This window comes from Meles meles, chromosome 5 (assembly GCF_922984935.1).
Source record: "Meles meles chromosome 5, mMelMel3.1 paternal haplotype, whole genome shotgun sequence".
NCBI lineage: Eukaryota > Metazoa > Chordata > Mammalia > Carnivora > Mustelidae > Meles > Meles meles.
Genome location: NC_060070.1, coordinates 6,987,889 through 7,007,065, shown reverse-complemented (window position 1 = coordinate 7,007,065; position 19,177 = coordinate 6,987,889). Strand labels below are relative to the sequence as shown.

Below are 19,177 nucleotides of genomic sequence, written 5' to 3'. Positions count from 1 at the left end.
CTTGGTTCAGGGGCCAACAGTCAAGGATCATAGCGTTTTTTGAGGCGGATGAGGTTCTGGACATGAAATTAATTTCATGAATAAAAAGTGGACAGGAAAAATTAGTTTTGGAGTCAGGTGGACCCACATTTCACTTTGGCTTCTAAGAGCCTTAGCTTTCTCCCTTCCAAGCTGGTGTTATTATTGACCACACAGACTCATTCTGAAGCTTAAACAAGGTAACATATGCAAGAGGCTTGCCCAGTATCCAGGAGCTATGAAGTGATCTGACCAAATTAGCTAGGTGTTTGGTTAGGGGTAGAGTCAGGACAAGCCTCACAACTTCTAGTTCAACACTATCTCTACAACAGCCATCTAGTGAGAAACAAACATAAGTTAACTTATGAATGCAACTTATTGTAGGCCCCGAAGAGTGAACTGCAAGCAAACTGTGACCATTTCCCTTATAAGAATCAAAATGGCAGAAACAATCACAGCCAAAGCTGTAAACAGTTAACTAGTGCATTTTTGATGAACCTTTAAGGACGTAACAAATAATTTATTTATAAATCACAGTACAATGGAGAAGTGAACACTATTAGAAGTCACTACTTTCTAGGCTATTAAATATTTTCAACTATCTTTCTCTAGAGGTCACTGCATGTATGAACAGCTGGATGGGAGTGGGGGGGTCTCTGAATGTGGCATGGATGAAGACGGTACCCCGACACCCGGGTGTGCGTGCGGTGGGAGCCCCATCCCGGGATATAGTTCCAGAGCTTCCATGCTATTTCTGTCTCTGGTGACGGCATTCCTGAAAATGAAATGTACATCTGAAATGTGTTTCTTATTGAGTTGTGTCAAAATTCACATGTTTAATTAAATTTTTCTAAATGCCTGGTTTCAGAGAATGGATAGATGGATGGCTTTTTTCTGCTTTGTTCAAATCTAGTCTGTTTGATTAAGGCTTCTTCTTTTTTTTCAGAGTAAGACATGAGCTATATTTAAAAATCCTATAAACGATGATAATTACATAGTATTTGAGAATACTTCCGGTCCTTGAAATGACTGAACAATAAGGTGGATTCCTAAGGGAAGGTATGGTATTCCTTTGAAGGGATAAGATTGAAAATGGGCTGATTTAAAAGAGGGCTGGATTTTACCTGTTTTGGATGCATCTGAAACAGGTTAAAACTGAAAATAGCAGAGTATGTCCCGCATGGTAGGAAATTATGATTTTGTGAAAGGTTTTTAAATTACATCTATGTATAAATTTTATACATTTACATGACCTCTTCAGACTATAAAATTTTTGAGAAAGGAGTTAAACTTCATACTGAAGTCCTAGTGAAGGCAGCTTAAATTGATGCTCTCAGTAAAAGAAGAGAAATTATAAAAGTAGCCTCATTAATGCAACTATTTATACTCCTACATATCTCTACATTATAAAAGACATTTGGAAAATCTGGTTATACAGACTGAATATAATGTAGGAATTTTAATAAGAACGCCTATCAAGAAATTTAAAGTATTATTTTACAGGATTATATTTATGTAACATTTTATACTTTCTATAACATTAATTCCTGACTCACAGGAATTATTTCCGTTATTTGTTAATGTGCTAATGTAGAAAATGTCAAAAAAGAATGTTTTATTTTTGCTTTTTAGCCTTGAAACCTTAATTAAATCTAAGGTTCGGCTTCAGGTTTCCTGTTAGAATTTTAAAGATCTAGAAAATATTCTGAAGTTAGGGCCCCGGATTGGTGGTGCCTGGGAAGTTACCACATACAGAATACTTATTGTGTATTGGGAACTGTGCCAGTCATTTTTATATACAATCTCATTTAATTCTCCCTGGGTCCAGACTTATTTTCCTTTTAAATGAGAAAATAGCTCAAGATCTGGTAAGAAAATCTGGAACTGGATATGTACCATCTGACACCAAAGTCAGAATCTGGCCCATGACTCCCGAATCACGGATGTGTGACTACTACTCAGAAGCTGAATGACCAACTCTCCAAGGGAAGCCCTTTGTGACAGAGACTGCCATGTTTCTACCTAAATTCTCTCTGTCTCTAGGCATTTACCCAGATTTCGTTTCTCAAGTTCTCTCGTAGCACATAACGGTGAAAGTGTGTGTCCTAGCCAGCGGAATGAAGAGATGTGTGCCATACCCAGGCAGGGGCTTATAAGAAAGATGCCCGTCTTCATTTATTATTTCCTTCCCCTTTGCCAGCTGGACCCTGGGTGTGGGGATCAGTGTGACCATGAAGACAATGATGAATTCCAATGCAGTAGCAGAACTAAAGGATGGAAACACCACTTTGAAGAAAACTGCGCCCAACCTAGGCACAAACCAAGCTACACTTGCGAGCGAGACATTGTATCTTGAGCTCTGTTGGTTACAGCACCTTAGTCTACAATAAGGAGTAAAAGCTTTCCAGAGGCTCTGACCCATGACAATCCATCTGGGAAAACCAAAGACTGAGACAGGGCCACAAATGACCTCCTCACCACCCTCGCCTCAAAGGAGATTACTGTGTATCTCCTTTGACAAAAGATGTAGAAGTTCAGTGGATCCTCTCAATCTGTTATTGAGCCCAGATTTTAAAATTAGACAGTTGGCAAAAAGTTCCCAGTATTCCTCAGGTATACAAGTGTTGATAGTGGGAAACCAGTCGATGCCCAGTGTGAGTGGGGGTGCTGGAGAAAGAGGGAGGGAGGAGAAGATTCACCGTCAGGAGCGCCCCACAGTTAAACCACTGCGGAGCGGAACTTAGAGATGGGGTCATGCTCTATAGACCTTCTCTAACTTTGCGGATGCCAAGCGCTTGAAAACTATCTCAGAATCTAGAGGGGGGATGTGGACTGTGTTTCTCAGACTTTCATGTTGAAAGCCTCAGTCCCTCAGAATGTGACAGTATTTGGAAAAGGGTCTTCAACAGCTAACTTACTTATGGTGCAGCCACGAGGGTGGGCTCTAGTCTCATCTGAGTAATGTTCTCGCGGGACGAGGAGATTACAACACAGGGAGAGACACCAGGGCTGCACACGCTCCCATAAGATGACCGTGTGAAGGGGCAGCTGAGGAAACCAAACTTTCTGGCGGCTTCCAGAACTGCCACAGAGTAAGTTTCTGTTACTTAAACTGCTGAGTTGTCCCCCCACTCCCTTTTTAAAAATTTTTTACGTCAGCCCTAGCAAACCTGTACAGTAGCCAATTCAAAGCTCTGTTACTTGTGAGCCACAAGAAAAAGCCCTTCTTGGCAGCAGGAGGGGAAGTCAGACAATGTAACTCCTTCCTGGAACACGTTCTTATTCCCCACTCCTTTCCACTGCTTTCCCTAGTTTCCTTCTATAAATACACAGGTCCAAGATAAAAGATTTCTAGTGAAGGCTTGAAAAGCAGACAACATAAGAAATGCTAATTTGCCCCAGGCACCTGGGTGGCTCAGTTGGTTAAGAGTCTGACTCTTGATTTCAGCTCAAGTCATGATCTCAGGCTCCACGCTGGGTGTGAGGCCTGCTTAAGATGCTCTGTCTGCCTCTCCTTCTGCCTGCCCTCCCCTCGCCTCTCTCTCCCATAAATAAATAAAATCTTAAAAACAGTTATTAATTTTTCACACTCTGAGGTAGTAGGATATATAAGACGCCCTGGAAGACATTCAGATTTTACTGGAAATATGTGACATAATTGCTTGGTACAGCTGTTATATATTTATTTCCATCTTGATATGAGAATATTAAGCCACTCCTCCTCTTGCATCTAAAACACTAAGTTGTTGCACTGTCCTGCTCAGGAGCCAAATGATATAAACTCTCATGAATATGTAAATCAACTCCTCTAAGCACATTATTAATTATTTCCAAGATAGTTGGAGGTCACAAGCTCACAGCAATTTCTATGCATGAAGTTTCACTAATACAAGACATCACACAGTAAGGACGAACACAGTTTTATCATAGTTCCCGTGTGTGTGTGCGTGCATGCACACATGTGCATGCATGTGTGTGTGCACGTGGGTGCGTGTGCACACGCGTGTGTGGCCAAAGTAACATACAGAACTGAGCACAGCCCTGGCGGGCACTGAGGCTACCGCTGTGGGTGATGACGCAGGGCGGCCAGTCACGGAGGAAAGCAACAGCTGTCTCAATCAGGAATCGCGGACTTAACATCCAAAGAAATTTGTCTCAACTAGACTTAGGTTTTCCTGAGCGAGAGGCCACCAATGGCCCTGATTTCTTCAGGATGAAGTTGTGACTCACTCCAGAAATCTGCAGCTCTCGACCAGTCAGCACCCTCCTCAGTTCGTGAGACACTAGCGAGCATGCGGAGGGTTTGGTCCCTGCATCTGTAAACTAGACGCTGCTGCGAGCCTCTCTGGCAACTCTCACCAGCTTTCTCGGTGGTTCTCAGCAACTGAAATGCTCCTATATAAACCTCGGGACAGCTGAGGTGTGGCCTCCAAGAACTGTCATGCCAGGCTGTTGACAGGGCACACAGAATTACCGACAAACAGAGGAGAACCCTGAACATAGCGAGCTGTGCTGTTTAAAATTCACAGTATGGATATAAGACTCTCATTCTCACCAAACTGCAATAAAATTGATCTCACTCGCCCAAGTAACTCTTCAGGGTCCCTGTTATTATTTAGGTTTATACCTCTGATTGCAAACTCGCAATTTATCTGGTGAAAAAGGGAATAAAAATTCTCACAGCAGATAGCAACAGAGATGAGGAAGAAAAACATAAACACACCCACTATCTAGTATGGTTAGTAATATATATATATTATATAGATAATAGATATATAAAATACAAAATATAATATATATAAAAATATATAAATATATATTTATAGATAATATATATAAAATAAAAATATAAAATATAATATATAAATATAAACTATAATAGAAAATATAAATATAATTATATTTTAAATTATATATAATTCATTATATTATATAATTAAATATAATTATAATTATATTATAAAAATATAAATATAATTATAAAATATAAAAATAAAATATATATATCATATATATATATGAGACAAAGAGAAGAATGAAAATCCTGAGTAGTGGAACATTTTGCACCTACAGTCAGGGTTTTCTGACTGGGATATAAGTGGAATTTAGATGCTTCTTGTGAAGGAAATTTGGCAAAACCTTTCAAGCGTCCACTTGAAAGTTACAAGTGGGCAATTATCTGTCATTTTTAGGGATGTGTGTCCATAGGGGGTGCTGCTATGAGGAAAAGTAAGGGAACGCGTATTACAGAAGTCACGGCAATAGGTGCATCCAGGCAGGAGAGAGGAGGTTGCGACAGGGGAGGACAGCTGAAGGCTTCTGGGATGCTGCGGTGCTCGTCTGCTGATCGGGGAGGTGGTCCCAGAGGTTCCCTACAACCGTACAAATCCATGACAATACAAATGTGGGTAAACGCTGTTGCGTATGCATGTCTCACGATAAATTTACGAACACATCAAGCCTTTAAAATGATATACTTAAAAGTCAATTAATACTCTATTGATATGGTTATACTCCTTGGGGCCTCTGAAGTACACTCTCTGGACCGAGAGTGCCAAGTGCACAGACTTTGGAAGTTGTGCCGACTGCCAACAAGGCCAGGGAGAGGAATCGGGATCTATACACTTTAATAAAAAGAAGAAGAAAGCCTAGAGACAGCCGTTTTGAACAACTCTTGTCACTATCTTAAGCACTTACAGGCATTTTTCTAGAACTCTTTGGATAAGTATAAATTTATACTTAAAAATAGTTTGCTTTTACCCCTATAAAACAAAGGTAGAATGTTCTTCTTAACAGTGCAAGGTGGAAGTAGGTGGAAAGAAATTATTTTTGCTTTCTCTGCTGGCTATGGAAAGCATTCCCACCTTACTTCTGTTTTTCTAAAATGTTATTTTATTTTTAACCACTTAATAAGATGCAAGAGAAGATGAAAGGCAGCTTGGAAAGTAAAAACCGAAGCCAAGTAGGAACCAAGGACATAGTTTCCTTGGACATGGGCTTCCTCCCAAAGATAAAGGGAGCGATCCTGCTGGGGCTATTTCCAGTAAGTGCATAGAACCCTTCAACCATACGACCCTAGACCCTAAAGACACACACACACCAAACAATGGCGGAAGTCCACTGTCCTCGCTGAAGTAGGCATTTCCAAGGTCAAACGGATGACCGTGAAGACAGTGCTTGCTGATCTAGCTAGAATGAGCTCCTGAACGCCACCAATTCTGTCTACAGCTCTTTTTCTGGTCCTCGTCCACAGACCAGGCACTCCTTACGATCAAGCTACCTTGACTGAGTGTTGTTCTTGGTGCAGGAGGGGAGAGGAAAGTGGAAGAAAAAATCATTCAGTAATTGTGTGTTTCACCATCCTCTCCACCAGCATTAGAGACCGCTATGCAGTCCTGTTTGCTTTTCCTTCTGGGCACTCATCCAGACCTATTCCCCCATTCCCCTACATGTGTGCATGCACACACGCATGCACACACACACACACACCCCTCGTGTGGCCAGGTGGGGCCGTGTGACCGAGTTCTGGTATAAAGAATCTGGGAAGAGACGATGCGCTCCATCTCCAGAGCTGGTCTCTACAGACTTCATCATGATGCTCGCACCATCTCTGCCCCTGCCAGCCGGCCTGGAGGCAGACGATCAACGTGATTCCGAGGCCCCTGGGGGTGACAGAAGCACTAGGTGACAAAAGTCAGACTCTGAGTACCAGAATGACGCCATGGGGCAGGGGTATCTCCAGGTGACCCACACTGGATCAGGGCATGAGTGGATATAAACCTTGATTCTGTGACATCAGTGTCACTTTTAAGAAAGTTATACTATGATCCTGACTGTAGTACACTCAGATCAAAGGAAAACTGTCAGAATTGATAAATTGTGAGCCACCTCCAAAAGAAACTGAGAAGAAGTTTAGCATTGATCTCTGGAAATTAGCAAATTTGATTTAATTTCAGTTCCTTTTGAGGCAGAAAGAGGATGAGGTATGGACTCCAAACTTGTCAGCTTCCCAAGTCCTGGTGCTGGTATCTCCCTGGTACCTACCACAACTGCTCAAGATCTAGGAGCGAGGGAGAGAGCAAGCTATACATCTCAGAGTCGGACATACAGAGAACGTGTGTGTAAGTAGGTTTCTATGGAGCGTATTGCTATTTTTAAGCTCATACTATACATTGCCAAATTGCTTTTTAGAAATATATGATTTTACATCCCTACCTGTTTTGAGTGGGTGTCCATCCCACATTATATTTTATGCTTTAAATTAGCAATTGTTTAGTAACTAATTATGTTAAACTTTTCGTGTGTATTGATTTGGGGCATATCATCTTTGGTAACCCATCTTTTTTTTTTTTTTTTTAAAGATTTTTTTTATTTGACAGACAGAGACAGCAAGAGAGGGAACACAGCAGAGGGAGTGGGAGAGGGAGAAGCAGGCTTCCTGCAGAGCAGGGAGCCAGAATCTGGGCTCAGTCCCAGAACCCTGGGATCGTGCCCTGAGTAAAGGCAGACGCCTAACTGACTGAGCCCAGGTGCCTCTGGTGACCCATCTTTTAATTTATTTTGGGGGGGTTTATTTATTTTTATTATGTCATGTTAGTCGCCATTCAGTACTTCATTAGTTTTTGATGTAGTGTTCTTTTCAGTGTGGTGTTTAGAAATTATGGTGATTTGATTATTTGTGTGTATTTGGGAGAGTAATACTCAAAAAGCCAAAAGCAATTATTTCAGGTTTTATGTTTAGCTCCCTGACCAGCTGTCCAGAGACTAGTGTTCTTGACTGGAGGCGTCGAGAAGGGCTCTGTAGCTCCAACAGCCCAGGACTATCTGCCCTGTGCTTTATGTTGCCCACGAAGATGCAGACGACCCTAACGGGCTGCCATTAGTGACTGGACATATTAGGTAGAAAGGAAATGTCATTCTGAGTTAAAGGAAAATGGGAATTTTACAAAATGTGACCTTGGGAGAGAAGAGTAAACAAAACAAAACAAAACAGAAATGCAAACCACTGAGGACCGAGGGAGGGATGCGCTGGGACGGGACCAGCGGCCATGGCAGCGGCTTGTCACAGAGAAATGAGGAACTATTCCCTTGGACACCCCAAGGCTACAGGAAATCTGTGTTGTCAGGGCTCCTAACGGACCAGGGGTAAATCTGTTCTTCAGACTTCATTTAATTCTAGAGCACACTGCAAAATAAATCGACCTAAATTAATAAAGCTCCATCAAATTTGTGTGAGTGACACTCAGTCATCAGAGCAGATGCAAACGTGCTTTGGCATTTCAAAATAATTTCTAGATCGAATCCTCATAGTAGCAAGTACAGAAAAAAGACAGCAAACATTTCAAAATAATTATAAAGTTTCTCCCAAAGCCTGGAGCTTCATGCAAGAGCTTCTCAGAGGCTCTGGAAATAGGCTATTGGGCTGTGTCTGCTGATCTTATTTCCAACTCCATCAGCATTTATTGAAAAACCTGTGCTGGCTAGCAAATCAGATCATGCACGGACAAAATGGGCAAGGGCAGAGGGAGTAATTTTACTTATTAATGTTATAGTATCCCACTGAAAATACCTTATTGCTTGTAGAATGCTCGCCCCCACAGGAGTCCCAGACCCTTAAGCCCCGGGCCTCAAACAAATACTGGGAGCCATTCCTGAGGTTGTTCTAATTGTCCTGAGGCATTTCATGTTACTGGAATGTACATCTAGGGTTCAGAACCACCGCCCAGAGAGGAGCAGGTCGGGGAGTGGAGAGAATGTGGAACCTTGGAGTCCACCACCGCTGGATGGAAACCTCGGCTCTATTCTTCCTGTGGTCCTGGGCGCTTAGTTGGATTAAGGCTTTACTTCTTCCTCTGTGAAATTAGAACAGTTCAAGTGCACTGTTGGTTTAACTACGGAAAAAGTCCTAGACAATTAGATGCTCGTTTGACATTCTTTTCCACAGAACTTTCAAAGGTCTAGCACTTTAACTGTGGTTCACAGGCTTCTCTATTCATATGGCGATTAATAAGACACATCCTAGAGCCACAACTAGTTGGCACTGAACACCGGCTCTGTGATTTGCTAACTGCACTATTATCTGTACATTAATGAGCCCCGGGAGCCTCAAGTGCTTCATCTATAAAAGTGGAAAATGGCAACACCCATTCCAGGGGGCCTTTGGGGGAATGGATGGATATATATACGGAAACACTCAGAGAGGTACCGTGTACACAGTAAGTACCTGGTAACAATTCTACTTCCTTTTCACTCCCAGGGCAATACAATTTGGCGTCCCAGTCGTACAAAGCATGACAAAATTTCTGGCCAAATGAGAGGTTCACACAAAGGAATTAGGTAACTAAAAGGGTTTTAAACCAGTTTTAATCGTTCATCATCCTAACTACAACAATGAAAAAGGATGGTTCGTTGTTGGCCATCCATATCTTGAACAATGTATATATCTGAAATTGAGCTTGGAAGGGGTTTAGTTTAATGATCTTGAAAGAGGCTTGAAAGACTAGATTATGGAAAAGAAGAACACTTATGATTTGGTGGTGAGAGGTATTAGACATTTATATAGAAATGGTGAATTTGCATAGACACCATTTAGCAAAACATTGGGTATGTGGGTCATTTAGCAATGGAAATAAAAGCTCTATCCAGCTTTTTTTTTTTTAATGGGCGGGGCCAGTGTAGTTCAAAAAATAGTTTGCTAATTCTTCTTATAGCTTCTATTCTTTTATGTAAAGTTTGCAGTCCCAGAAAACTGATGTCACTTTTTCCCTCATCTTGTCACCATTCAAACATTAGGGAATGGTTTGTTTCCCAGGCTCTAAAGCCAGTAAGTGATGGATCTGGGGGAGAGGCTGTCTTGTATGGATTGGCGGAAGGAGGGTTACACAGCTGCACTGAACTCCCAGGGTGGAAGAGTATCTTGGACAGCGCTAGGCATGAACTGTGGCCACCTGTTTCCTGTTAGATCTGAAAAGTGCCCGTCTCATTCTACAGGAGGATTGCTCTAGTTGGTGAGCATCAAAAAATCCTTTGGACGGTCCCAAAGCAGGAACATAGTCATCAAGCAAATTCAAATATGTATTTATCAATCAATCTGTCCTATTTATAGTTTTATGCAGACCCCTGAGGCCAGAAAAGTCAAGCTCTGGATTCCAGGGCCAGCAGAACCATCTCTTAGGGTGAGAAATGAACTCTGTCTTTGAGAGGAAGTGGTGGCCTTAGGAATACAATGCCCCTTGATTATCTAAACAAATCTTGCATTAATTTTCTTGGAAAAACTGTAATCCAAAAATGGCTAGTAGCCACCATACGGGCCTGAAACCATTTAGCTAGACATTTTAAACTGCCATGATGGAAAGATAAATGGACAACTCTTCAGAGAAATCAACAATATTCAGTAAGTCTAAACCAGCTGACAATAAAGAACACACACACACACACACACACACACACACACACACACACACACAAGCTAAGCTTCCAAAACATTGCTAATCCCCCAAAAACCAAGGTAAAGATAATACTGGGGCCTTTGAGATCCAGGCTTTCTACAGAAGATTACTGAGATCAGGCAAGAGCCATTAAGGAAATGTTCTACCGAACCATGATCAATGTGACCAGCAACACACTTCTTGCTGAATGGATCTAGCATAGAATTTGAGCCTTGCTGGAGTAATAACAAGCTGACCTTGCAATACAGTTTTCATTCTATTATGGAATTAGCCAGTATTTTTGCTTTTTATACATAGTATTAAATTCTATTTATGATTTATTAAGTTTTATTTATAAGATTTATATACATTATAGACATTGATATAACTTTTCCCATTGATATAACACTTTAATTAACCCCACTAAGAAAGAGGGCTATGCCGTGGAAATAGTATGAGTTCAGTCATCTGTTCCTGATAGTCTGCTGTTCTTATCTACAGTTTGAAAAGCCTTGATTTTCTTTTTCTGTTTTTTTTTTCTAGTTTATTTTATGTGCCTTGTTCTATGCTCCATGAATCAAAGTAAAGCAAAGTAAAACAACAACAACAACAACAACAATAAACCAGATGGATAGGTGAATAATGCTTGGCTAGTGGTTGATTTATGTACTGAATCACAGGAAACACCAACCTATAGTTAAAGAATATCTGATCATATGTTCCTCCATGGATATACACATATATGCACAAATAAATTGCATATATAATCTGTAAGAATGCATGTTTAAGAACAACCCAAATAACAAAAACTAATCTTTGTTATGTGCTCACTGTCTTCATTATTTAACACCGAGTCACCTTATATGGCATTATTTTAATTCACCCACAGAACGATGTACAAAATAGGTGCGATTGTAGCATCTTGCTTTTACCTTAGAGCAAAACCAAGACCTACGAAGGATAAGTAACTTGCCCTACATTACAAAGGGGGTGAGTCTCAGAGCCGGGACTTGAACTTGACTTCTCTGACTCTCTGTGTATACCCCAGGATATGGGCAAAATTACTCATTGGTTTATGGGGAGGTAATAGTAGGGCTTATATAGATTTTATATAAAATATGAAAAAATTAGTCTTTAAGAAGACTTAATGTACAGGCTGATATCAGAACTTACCATACCCTGGTGTGCATACTGGATACATCATGTCATAAACTGGGAGTATCTTGAGGGGGTAGTGAGAGTCTTAAAACACAGCCTCTTAGTGAGTTTCTGGTGAGAAAGGATTCAGGATAATCCAGTTTGGTTTTTACAAAATAAAAAAAAAAATTCTATAATAACATCTGAAAGCCTCTTTTCACATACTATGAGGAACACTTCTAATTTGAGCCACAGTTAAAAAAAAGGCTAAATAACAGATGACAATATTGTGACAAGCTGAATTGTATTTTGTTATAAGCACCTTTGAAGATACATATTAAAGCACTGTTGAAGAAAAAGGAAAAAAACAAAACAAAACACTGTTGAAGATTTAAAGAAACAAGTATCAAAATGAATTAGACCATGTAGAAAGTTTACTACACAGTTGAAAGTCAGTAGGTTGTTTTTAACTCCTCTCAGCTTGTGGTTATTTGCTACGTCCCCTTTTCCTGGTTTCCAAAGTTTATTAAAAATCAAAGACTAGAAAACCTTTCCATGAAAATATGTCATTTTTTGTTTCTACGTATTGCAAACACACACACAGACACACACACACAAAGACACAAACATACACATCAAGAGGATTGTCATTGTTTAGCTCATCCTGGAGTGTGTGACCACAGTGGTGGTCAGGCCGGTTCACTCGGGTCACCATGATGGGGATGGAGCATGGCACCTGTGTCTGTGCACTGAGTTTTAAATCACACCCCCCAGGACACTCACCTCACAGTGTTTCCTTAATGTAGGGTGACCGTCAACATTGCTAATGTGTGGACAGCAGTACAGGCCTATATACTAGTTTTTATAAATACTTCTTGGTCAACAGATTAACAATTTTAAGTATCTTTAAATATTTTTGATTACTTCAATCACCAGAACTGCAGACAACAACGGGCTACTCTATTCCAGATACGTTGTCTTTTAATAACCAAATACACAAATATGCAGCTTTCTTCTTCTTATTGTTAAACGTGAAAAGAAACAGATGCCAAGAAAGATAAGTTCTTGGTAGTAAGTGGCACTCCAGAAAAATAAAGCAAGGTTCTATGAAGGATTTAAATAACCAGCAATGAAGTAAACACAGTCAGAAAAAGTATTTAAAAGGATTCCAAAGAAAAAAATAAAAGCTAGCAAGAAATACAAGGAAAGCCTGGAACAACCTGTTATACTAGAAAGCCTGGCTAATGTGTACAAGGGGAGTTATTGCACTATTTTTTTTTTTTTTTTTACTTCGTATACTTGAAATTTCTTAGAATTCAAAAGGTTTAAAATTTAAAAATAAGTGAGAAATAAACTGATTTTTAGAAGTGTCTTGAGTGTGAGAAGATATGAAGATGGATATTTAGAAATGTTTCCATACTATATAGTTTTGTGAAAAAGAGAGCTTATCAGTACAAAACTATCAAATGAAAAACATTAAAAACAGAATCTTTCGATCTACAAGTAAATGTTACACTAACTTTTGAATGCTTTTGTTAAAAATATAAAAGCACAAAAAAAAATATAAAAGCACAATGCCCTCTTGTGAGTCTTCCTTAACAATATGTTGACACATATATTATGTGAATCTTAATTAAAACATTGCATTATTGGCAGATGCAATTGAAAAACAAGTGTCAGAATTTACAAAGTCAACACTGCAATTAGCTTCTTCCATTTGGAAATGCCAAATAATTTTGAGGTATATTTTTCAGCTTTGATCAACATTAAAACTAAGTATTACAGATAAGTATCACAAGTAAGTACTGAAACGAATTACCCTTAAAGCCCGACCATTGAATCAAGGAATCACATAGTTTCAAACCACAATTCTCAATAGTGAAGCATATTTACTCACATTGCAATCATTAAATATATATATTTACAATGAGGTAGGGACCCCTATCTCACTCCGTATATAAAACAATAATTCAAAATGTATCAACAACCTAAGAATAAGAGGTAGTCTATTAGAGGAAAACGTGCGGTAATTCTTCATGACCTCGGGTTTGACAACAGTCTTACCTTTGAAACCAAAAGCATAAGCAACAAAAAAGAGATTAATTGGACCCCATCAAAATTAAAAACTTCTCTGTATTAAAGGACATTATCACGAAAGTAAAAAGACAACCTACAGAAGAGGAAAACTGCTTGCAAATCATGTATCTGATAAGTGTCTAGTATCCAGAATAAAGAATTCTTATACCTCAACAACAAGATAAATAACCCAATTAAAAAACAGGTAAAGACCTGAAGTGATAGTCCTCCAAACAGGTAACACAAGTGGCAAATTAGCATGTAAGCTAACAGTCAACATCACTGTTCATTAGGGAAATGCAGATCAAAACCACGCCATGCAACTTCAAAGTTAACAGGATGGCTATTAAAAACCAAACAGAACAAAACAGGAAAACAACAAGTGTTGGAGAGGATGTAGAGAAATAAAAACCCCTAAAGTTACTGGTAGGAATGCAAAACGGTACAGCAGCTATGGAAAATAGTTTGGCAGTTCCTCACGAGGTTAAACATGGCACTATCATGTGACCCAGCAATTGCACTCCTCAGTATACAGCTAAGAGAAATGAAAACATATCTCTGCAGAAACAAGTATGCAGATGTTTATAGCAGATTATTCCTAATAGCAAAAAGGTGGAAACTACACAAATGTCCATCAATGAATAAATGGAGAAGCAGATCGTGGTGTGTCTCTATAAGGGAATATTACTCGGTCATAAAAAGGCATAAAGGTACATGCCGTGACTTGAATGAACTTATGTGAGGTGAAACAAGGACACAAAAGGTCACATATTGCATGATTTCTCTTATAGGAAGTATCTAGAATTGGTAAATCTGTAGAGGCAGACCATAGTGGTTGCCAGGAGATGGGGGCAAGGGGGAATTGGGAGGGATTATTAATGAATGTGGGGTCATGACATTTTTCCGGGGTAATAAAAAAGTTTTGAAACTAGACAGAGGTGATGGTTATTGCATAACATCGTGAAAGCATGAAATTCCACTGAATTGTACACTTTAAGTGCTTAGTTGTATGTTAGGTGAATTTCACCTCAATTAAAAAAAACACATGTAACAATAGTAGTGTAACACAATTAAAGAATGCTCTGCAGTGTTGAAAGATGAAACAATTTAAAATATTAAATATCTCAGCTTTCATCTCCTTTAATTTCTTTTTAAATATACATTCTTTGATACTCCTGTGTATGTGCTCACAATTTTTACGAATAAGGGTACCAATTTAGAAATATGACTAGTGCTGCTCTAGATCCAGGTAATCTAGAGCTTGCAGTGCAAATCCACAGACATACTCTGTGTACATTGGCTGACTAATATTTTACAATTTGTTTCCCACACTTTCGTGCAGATGATGCATTTTCTAGGCCAACATAATTCCTTCCTACCCTAGGGTTTTATATTTTTTTGTGATCCAAACGTTGTTTCTTGCACAACCAGGATCAAATAGATATTTGACTTTTCAACCCTTCAGCCAGGGTTTGAATTTATCGGAGATGGTTTTGCATCTACAATTCTTCCGTTCTTAATTAGCATTAAAGATGGAGCAGAACAAAAAAGTACCAGACTTACCCACACAAGGCAGAGAGTAGCCGAGCTGAGGGTCAGGGATGAACTGCCGGTCATTCAGTCTTGTCACACAGTATAAGTAGAAACAATCTAAACAAATCACGTGGCGGCGGTCGCACTGGAAAACCAGGACAGGGCTCCTGCGGAGGAAAAGACAGACATTTCCTCTAGTATTTCTGAGGGCGGAAAGGCAGCAGGTGTTCAGGGCACTTTGTAATGGTGCTGGGTGGCTTACGGCGTGCTCTGCTCTGTGTAAAGACCAGCACTGAGCACAGATCGATCAAAGCTACATCTTAAAAACTGGATGTACTTCATTAACTATCTAAAACAGTGATTTTCCTAAATTTATATTTTTTTATATAACCTACTTACCAATCAGCTGTTTAAACCCAAGCTCAGATATACCTCTTTACAGAAGTCTTCTAGAAGCCTCAGAATTTGCAGTTAACCCACGAATCACCCCAGACATTTGCATGTATTTTTACCAATCTATAATTACATTGCCGTATTGGTGACGTTTCTGCTTTTACGGACTGTGAGCTCGTTGAAAGTAGACACTGTGCTTGCTTCCCATTGATATTCTTGTAGTGCCAGGCATTGTAAGGTTTTGAATAAATGTTCCTCGAATTTAATTTTAATGATATATAAAATATGAACTTCCCTAAAGCCACAAGAAAAACTATTGTTGTACCAAAATAGGTATGTTCAACAGTCACTCATATTTCATTGGCAAGCAGAAAAGTAGAATTCCAAAATAGAAATGATCTGCCACAGATTCATTTCTTTAAGATTTTTGTCTATTGCATCATCCCTCCACCCAAATACCCAATTTATTAAATTAAGGTTAGGAGCTTACTAACACATTGATATATATAAATTCTAAAAAATTTGTATTCCCTTAAAATGCTTTTTGTATGGAAAAAAAGCCCCCCCAAATAATCATGCATTTTTGCTTACAACTGGACCACATGATTTTATGACCAAAAAAAGAGACAAATGGAATATATTAATTCCACATTAGCCTCAAGGCCATTTTAATAGCAAGAGAATCATTAGAGCATATCGCATTAAACCTATTCTCAATATAATGAGAACAAAATACAAAATATTTTTTTATTTCATACACGATTCTGAACACAAGGAAGAGCTCTTCAAAAGCCCTCCTCCCCAAAACACCTGATATTTAACATTACCATTAGAATATAATTTCTTAACAATTAAAAGATTTTCAAAATTCTGCTTTCCCACTTACTTCAAAGCAATATCTAATACAAAACAAAATGAAAAAAAAAAAAAAAAAACCTCGGTATTTTAATGGCACAGGTCTACAGGGCAATGGTCAACTTAAGCTGAGTTAGAGCGTCCGTAAATGTTTTTATGTGCTTCTATTTCTCATCTCTGAACCCACTGAAGTCTTTTCAGGGCCATCATTCCCATTTCCAGAGCCTTTTTCAATTAGGCATTGACTGTGTTCTGAACTTTCAACCCCTTCCCTTCTAATAATGTTCTGCTTGAAGACGATAAAACATAACACTGGCCTATTTCTATCGAGAGTCATACGCACACACGTGCACAAGGACCCACATACCTTATTCACTCTGGGTGACCCTACTGAACTGCCACATTCTACCTCCTCCTCACAGCTAAGTTCTGTGCAAAATACTCTCCATTCTGCTTTCAGCAACATGGTCGACTAAGCCTTTAGAGATCCCTAATCTGCTATCAATGCAGGGAAACGCTGGAGAAAATATTAGAACATTTATAAAAATGTTCCTATATACAACAAGGTTAAAAAGAAAGCTTAGCAATTACCTTGCAGAAGGAAGAAAAAGAAAACTTACAAAATCAAAGCAGTCAGCCCATGAACAGTACTGCCATGGTGTCCCAGAGAGACATGAAGGGTCACGGTCAGTGTGCAGCCACTGGCCCGGCAAGTGTGTTCTTTCCCTCTCTCTTAAGGAAAAATGGAAAAGAGTTCTCTTTCATGTACGGACAACACTACACGTTTATGGTTTTGCCCTTCAGTTAAAATACGGTCCAGAAGAACCGTAGACCATGAGGACAACTCACAGAACATCAATGGTTCTACTCTACTGATGGCATCCTATTATTTAGAACAGATCAGAAAGAAACAGTAATTACACGAGAGGCCACGGTGTAAGGGAAAGCCTGTGTGGATCCAGGGGCCCACCACGCCACCTCTAGGAAAGGTCCAAGAGGTCCCATGTATGGGGCATGGAGGGACACACTCAACAAAGTAAAGGACACAGTAGTCCATCTGTCCCTCCTTCTACCACACACACACACACACACACACACACACACACACACAGCCACCGACAGAAGTGATCACAGGCCCTGTGGAAACACAGGCTCTGGTTCCCACAGAGAGGAGCACGTCCTCCTGGGGACTGAGGAGGAGGAACCCCACTGAACATTCCCCTGCAACGTCACCAGGCCACTTCCGCCTCCTGGAACTGAGATCTAGGTGGGAAGGAAACTGGTCAAGCTGCCAGGACTACTTGATCATCATCATCAGGATGGCAAGAGCAGCTGCTGCACGTGGGGGTATCTGGCTGGTCCACTGGGACACCTCATGGCCCTCCCTACGGGGACTTGAATGGCAAATGGCCAAGGCAGCGGTGAAGGCAGCACTGAGAAGTGCAAGGTGACCAGGACCTGAGAGCCCTTATGATTAACCCATTGCAGCAGCTACACAATGACCCTTATTATTACAAAAAATATGAGACATCAGAAAGGGCTTTAGGGAAAGTTTACCTGGAACAAAAAGGAGCTAAAATGAACAGCAGGGAACAGTGGTTTACCAAACAGCGAGACGTGAAGGGCACAGGACCCAAGAGATAAAAACGTGTTCAGCACTGGAAGGGAGGACAGAGGATCATGTTAAGTCCCTCGAAGGAGGGCTCCTTCCTAGACACAGGGTGCCCCATGCAACCATGAGAAGCTAGAGTGTCAGTGACCGGAGAAACCACATGCATGTTTCTACACGACCACTATGGAAAAGAAAGAAACTTACGAGTATCGTGAGGAGTCGCATATATAGTTAAGTCACTCGGGAATTCTCACCATCCATCACTATCCCTATGCAGTGAATTTAAATATACACACAGAGACTAATATGGAGAGATATAAAATAAAGATGTAGAAAAAATGCCTATGTTGATGGATAGATTTGTTACGGATACAGATGTAGATAGTAGATGCATATATTCAGATAGAATTACCAGTCCGTTGGGTTTCTTGAAACAGTGTTGAGATAAGATTGCTCATCTCCTATTAAGAATATTTGTAGTATTTAGAAGAAAGTTAGGCGAGGGATAAGCATGACAACCCTAGAAACATTATTGGATTAATCATCTGAATCATCTGAGAAAATGAGTGAGAATCATTTCATGGCTGGAGGGACCACATAATTAACTTCCTAAGCACTAGGTAAGAAGAAGGCGGGAAAAACGAGGATTTATGATCACTGCTTTGGGTCAGGTACCTTGCTAGGAGCGTCACATAGGCTTTTCCATTGCAGCCTCCTAAAATAAAGTGCCCCCCCAACCCCCAGCCCACGTCCTGTTCCACTCTCTGCCTCCAGCTGGCTTCCGGTTCTCTTACTCCTGGGTTTAAACTCTTTGTCACCCAGTCTTCAGTACCATACTAGCCTTCACATCCAAATCAAAATTCCAAATATCCCGGTCCAGTTCAAGAGACGACCTCGGAGGAATCTGGCCTGGAATTTGTCTCCCGTTGGGTCTCTCCTAATGTGCTCCAGACACTGTCTTGGCGGTCAGCAGTAAGTGAAAAGTCCCGAAGGGATGGAGGGAAACACTCGATTAACACTTTCATGACTGAGGTCTCCCCAGATTCGGCGGTGAGCGTGTGGCAATTATGTCATCAACAGCCACTGACCACACCAGTGACCGAGGAACAAAACGCTCTCATTTCCT

The 19,177-nt window shown here is 40.1% G+C and overlaps 1 protein-coding gene across 4 annotated transcripts in view; it reads right to left on the bottom strand.

The window, feature by feature from the left end:
• Positions 1–19,177, bottom strand: part of PRKN (parkin RBR E3 ubiquitin protein ligase) — a 1,331,354-nt gene that overhangs the window by 398,782 nt on the left and 913,395 nt on the right. For all 4 annotated transcript variants that reach the window (XM_046005587.1, XM_046005588.1, XM_046005590.1 and 1 more), the window contains one exon: positions 15,222–15,358. In XM_046005587.1, the coding sequence (XP_045861543.1) occupies positions 15,222–15,358 (137 nt within the window). The remainder of the gene's footprint in view (positions 1–15,221; positions 15,359–19,177) is intronic.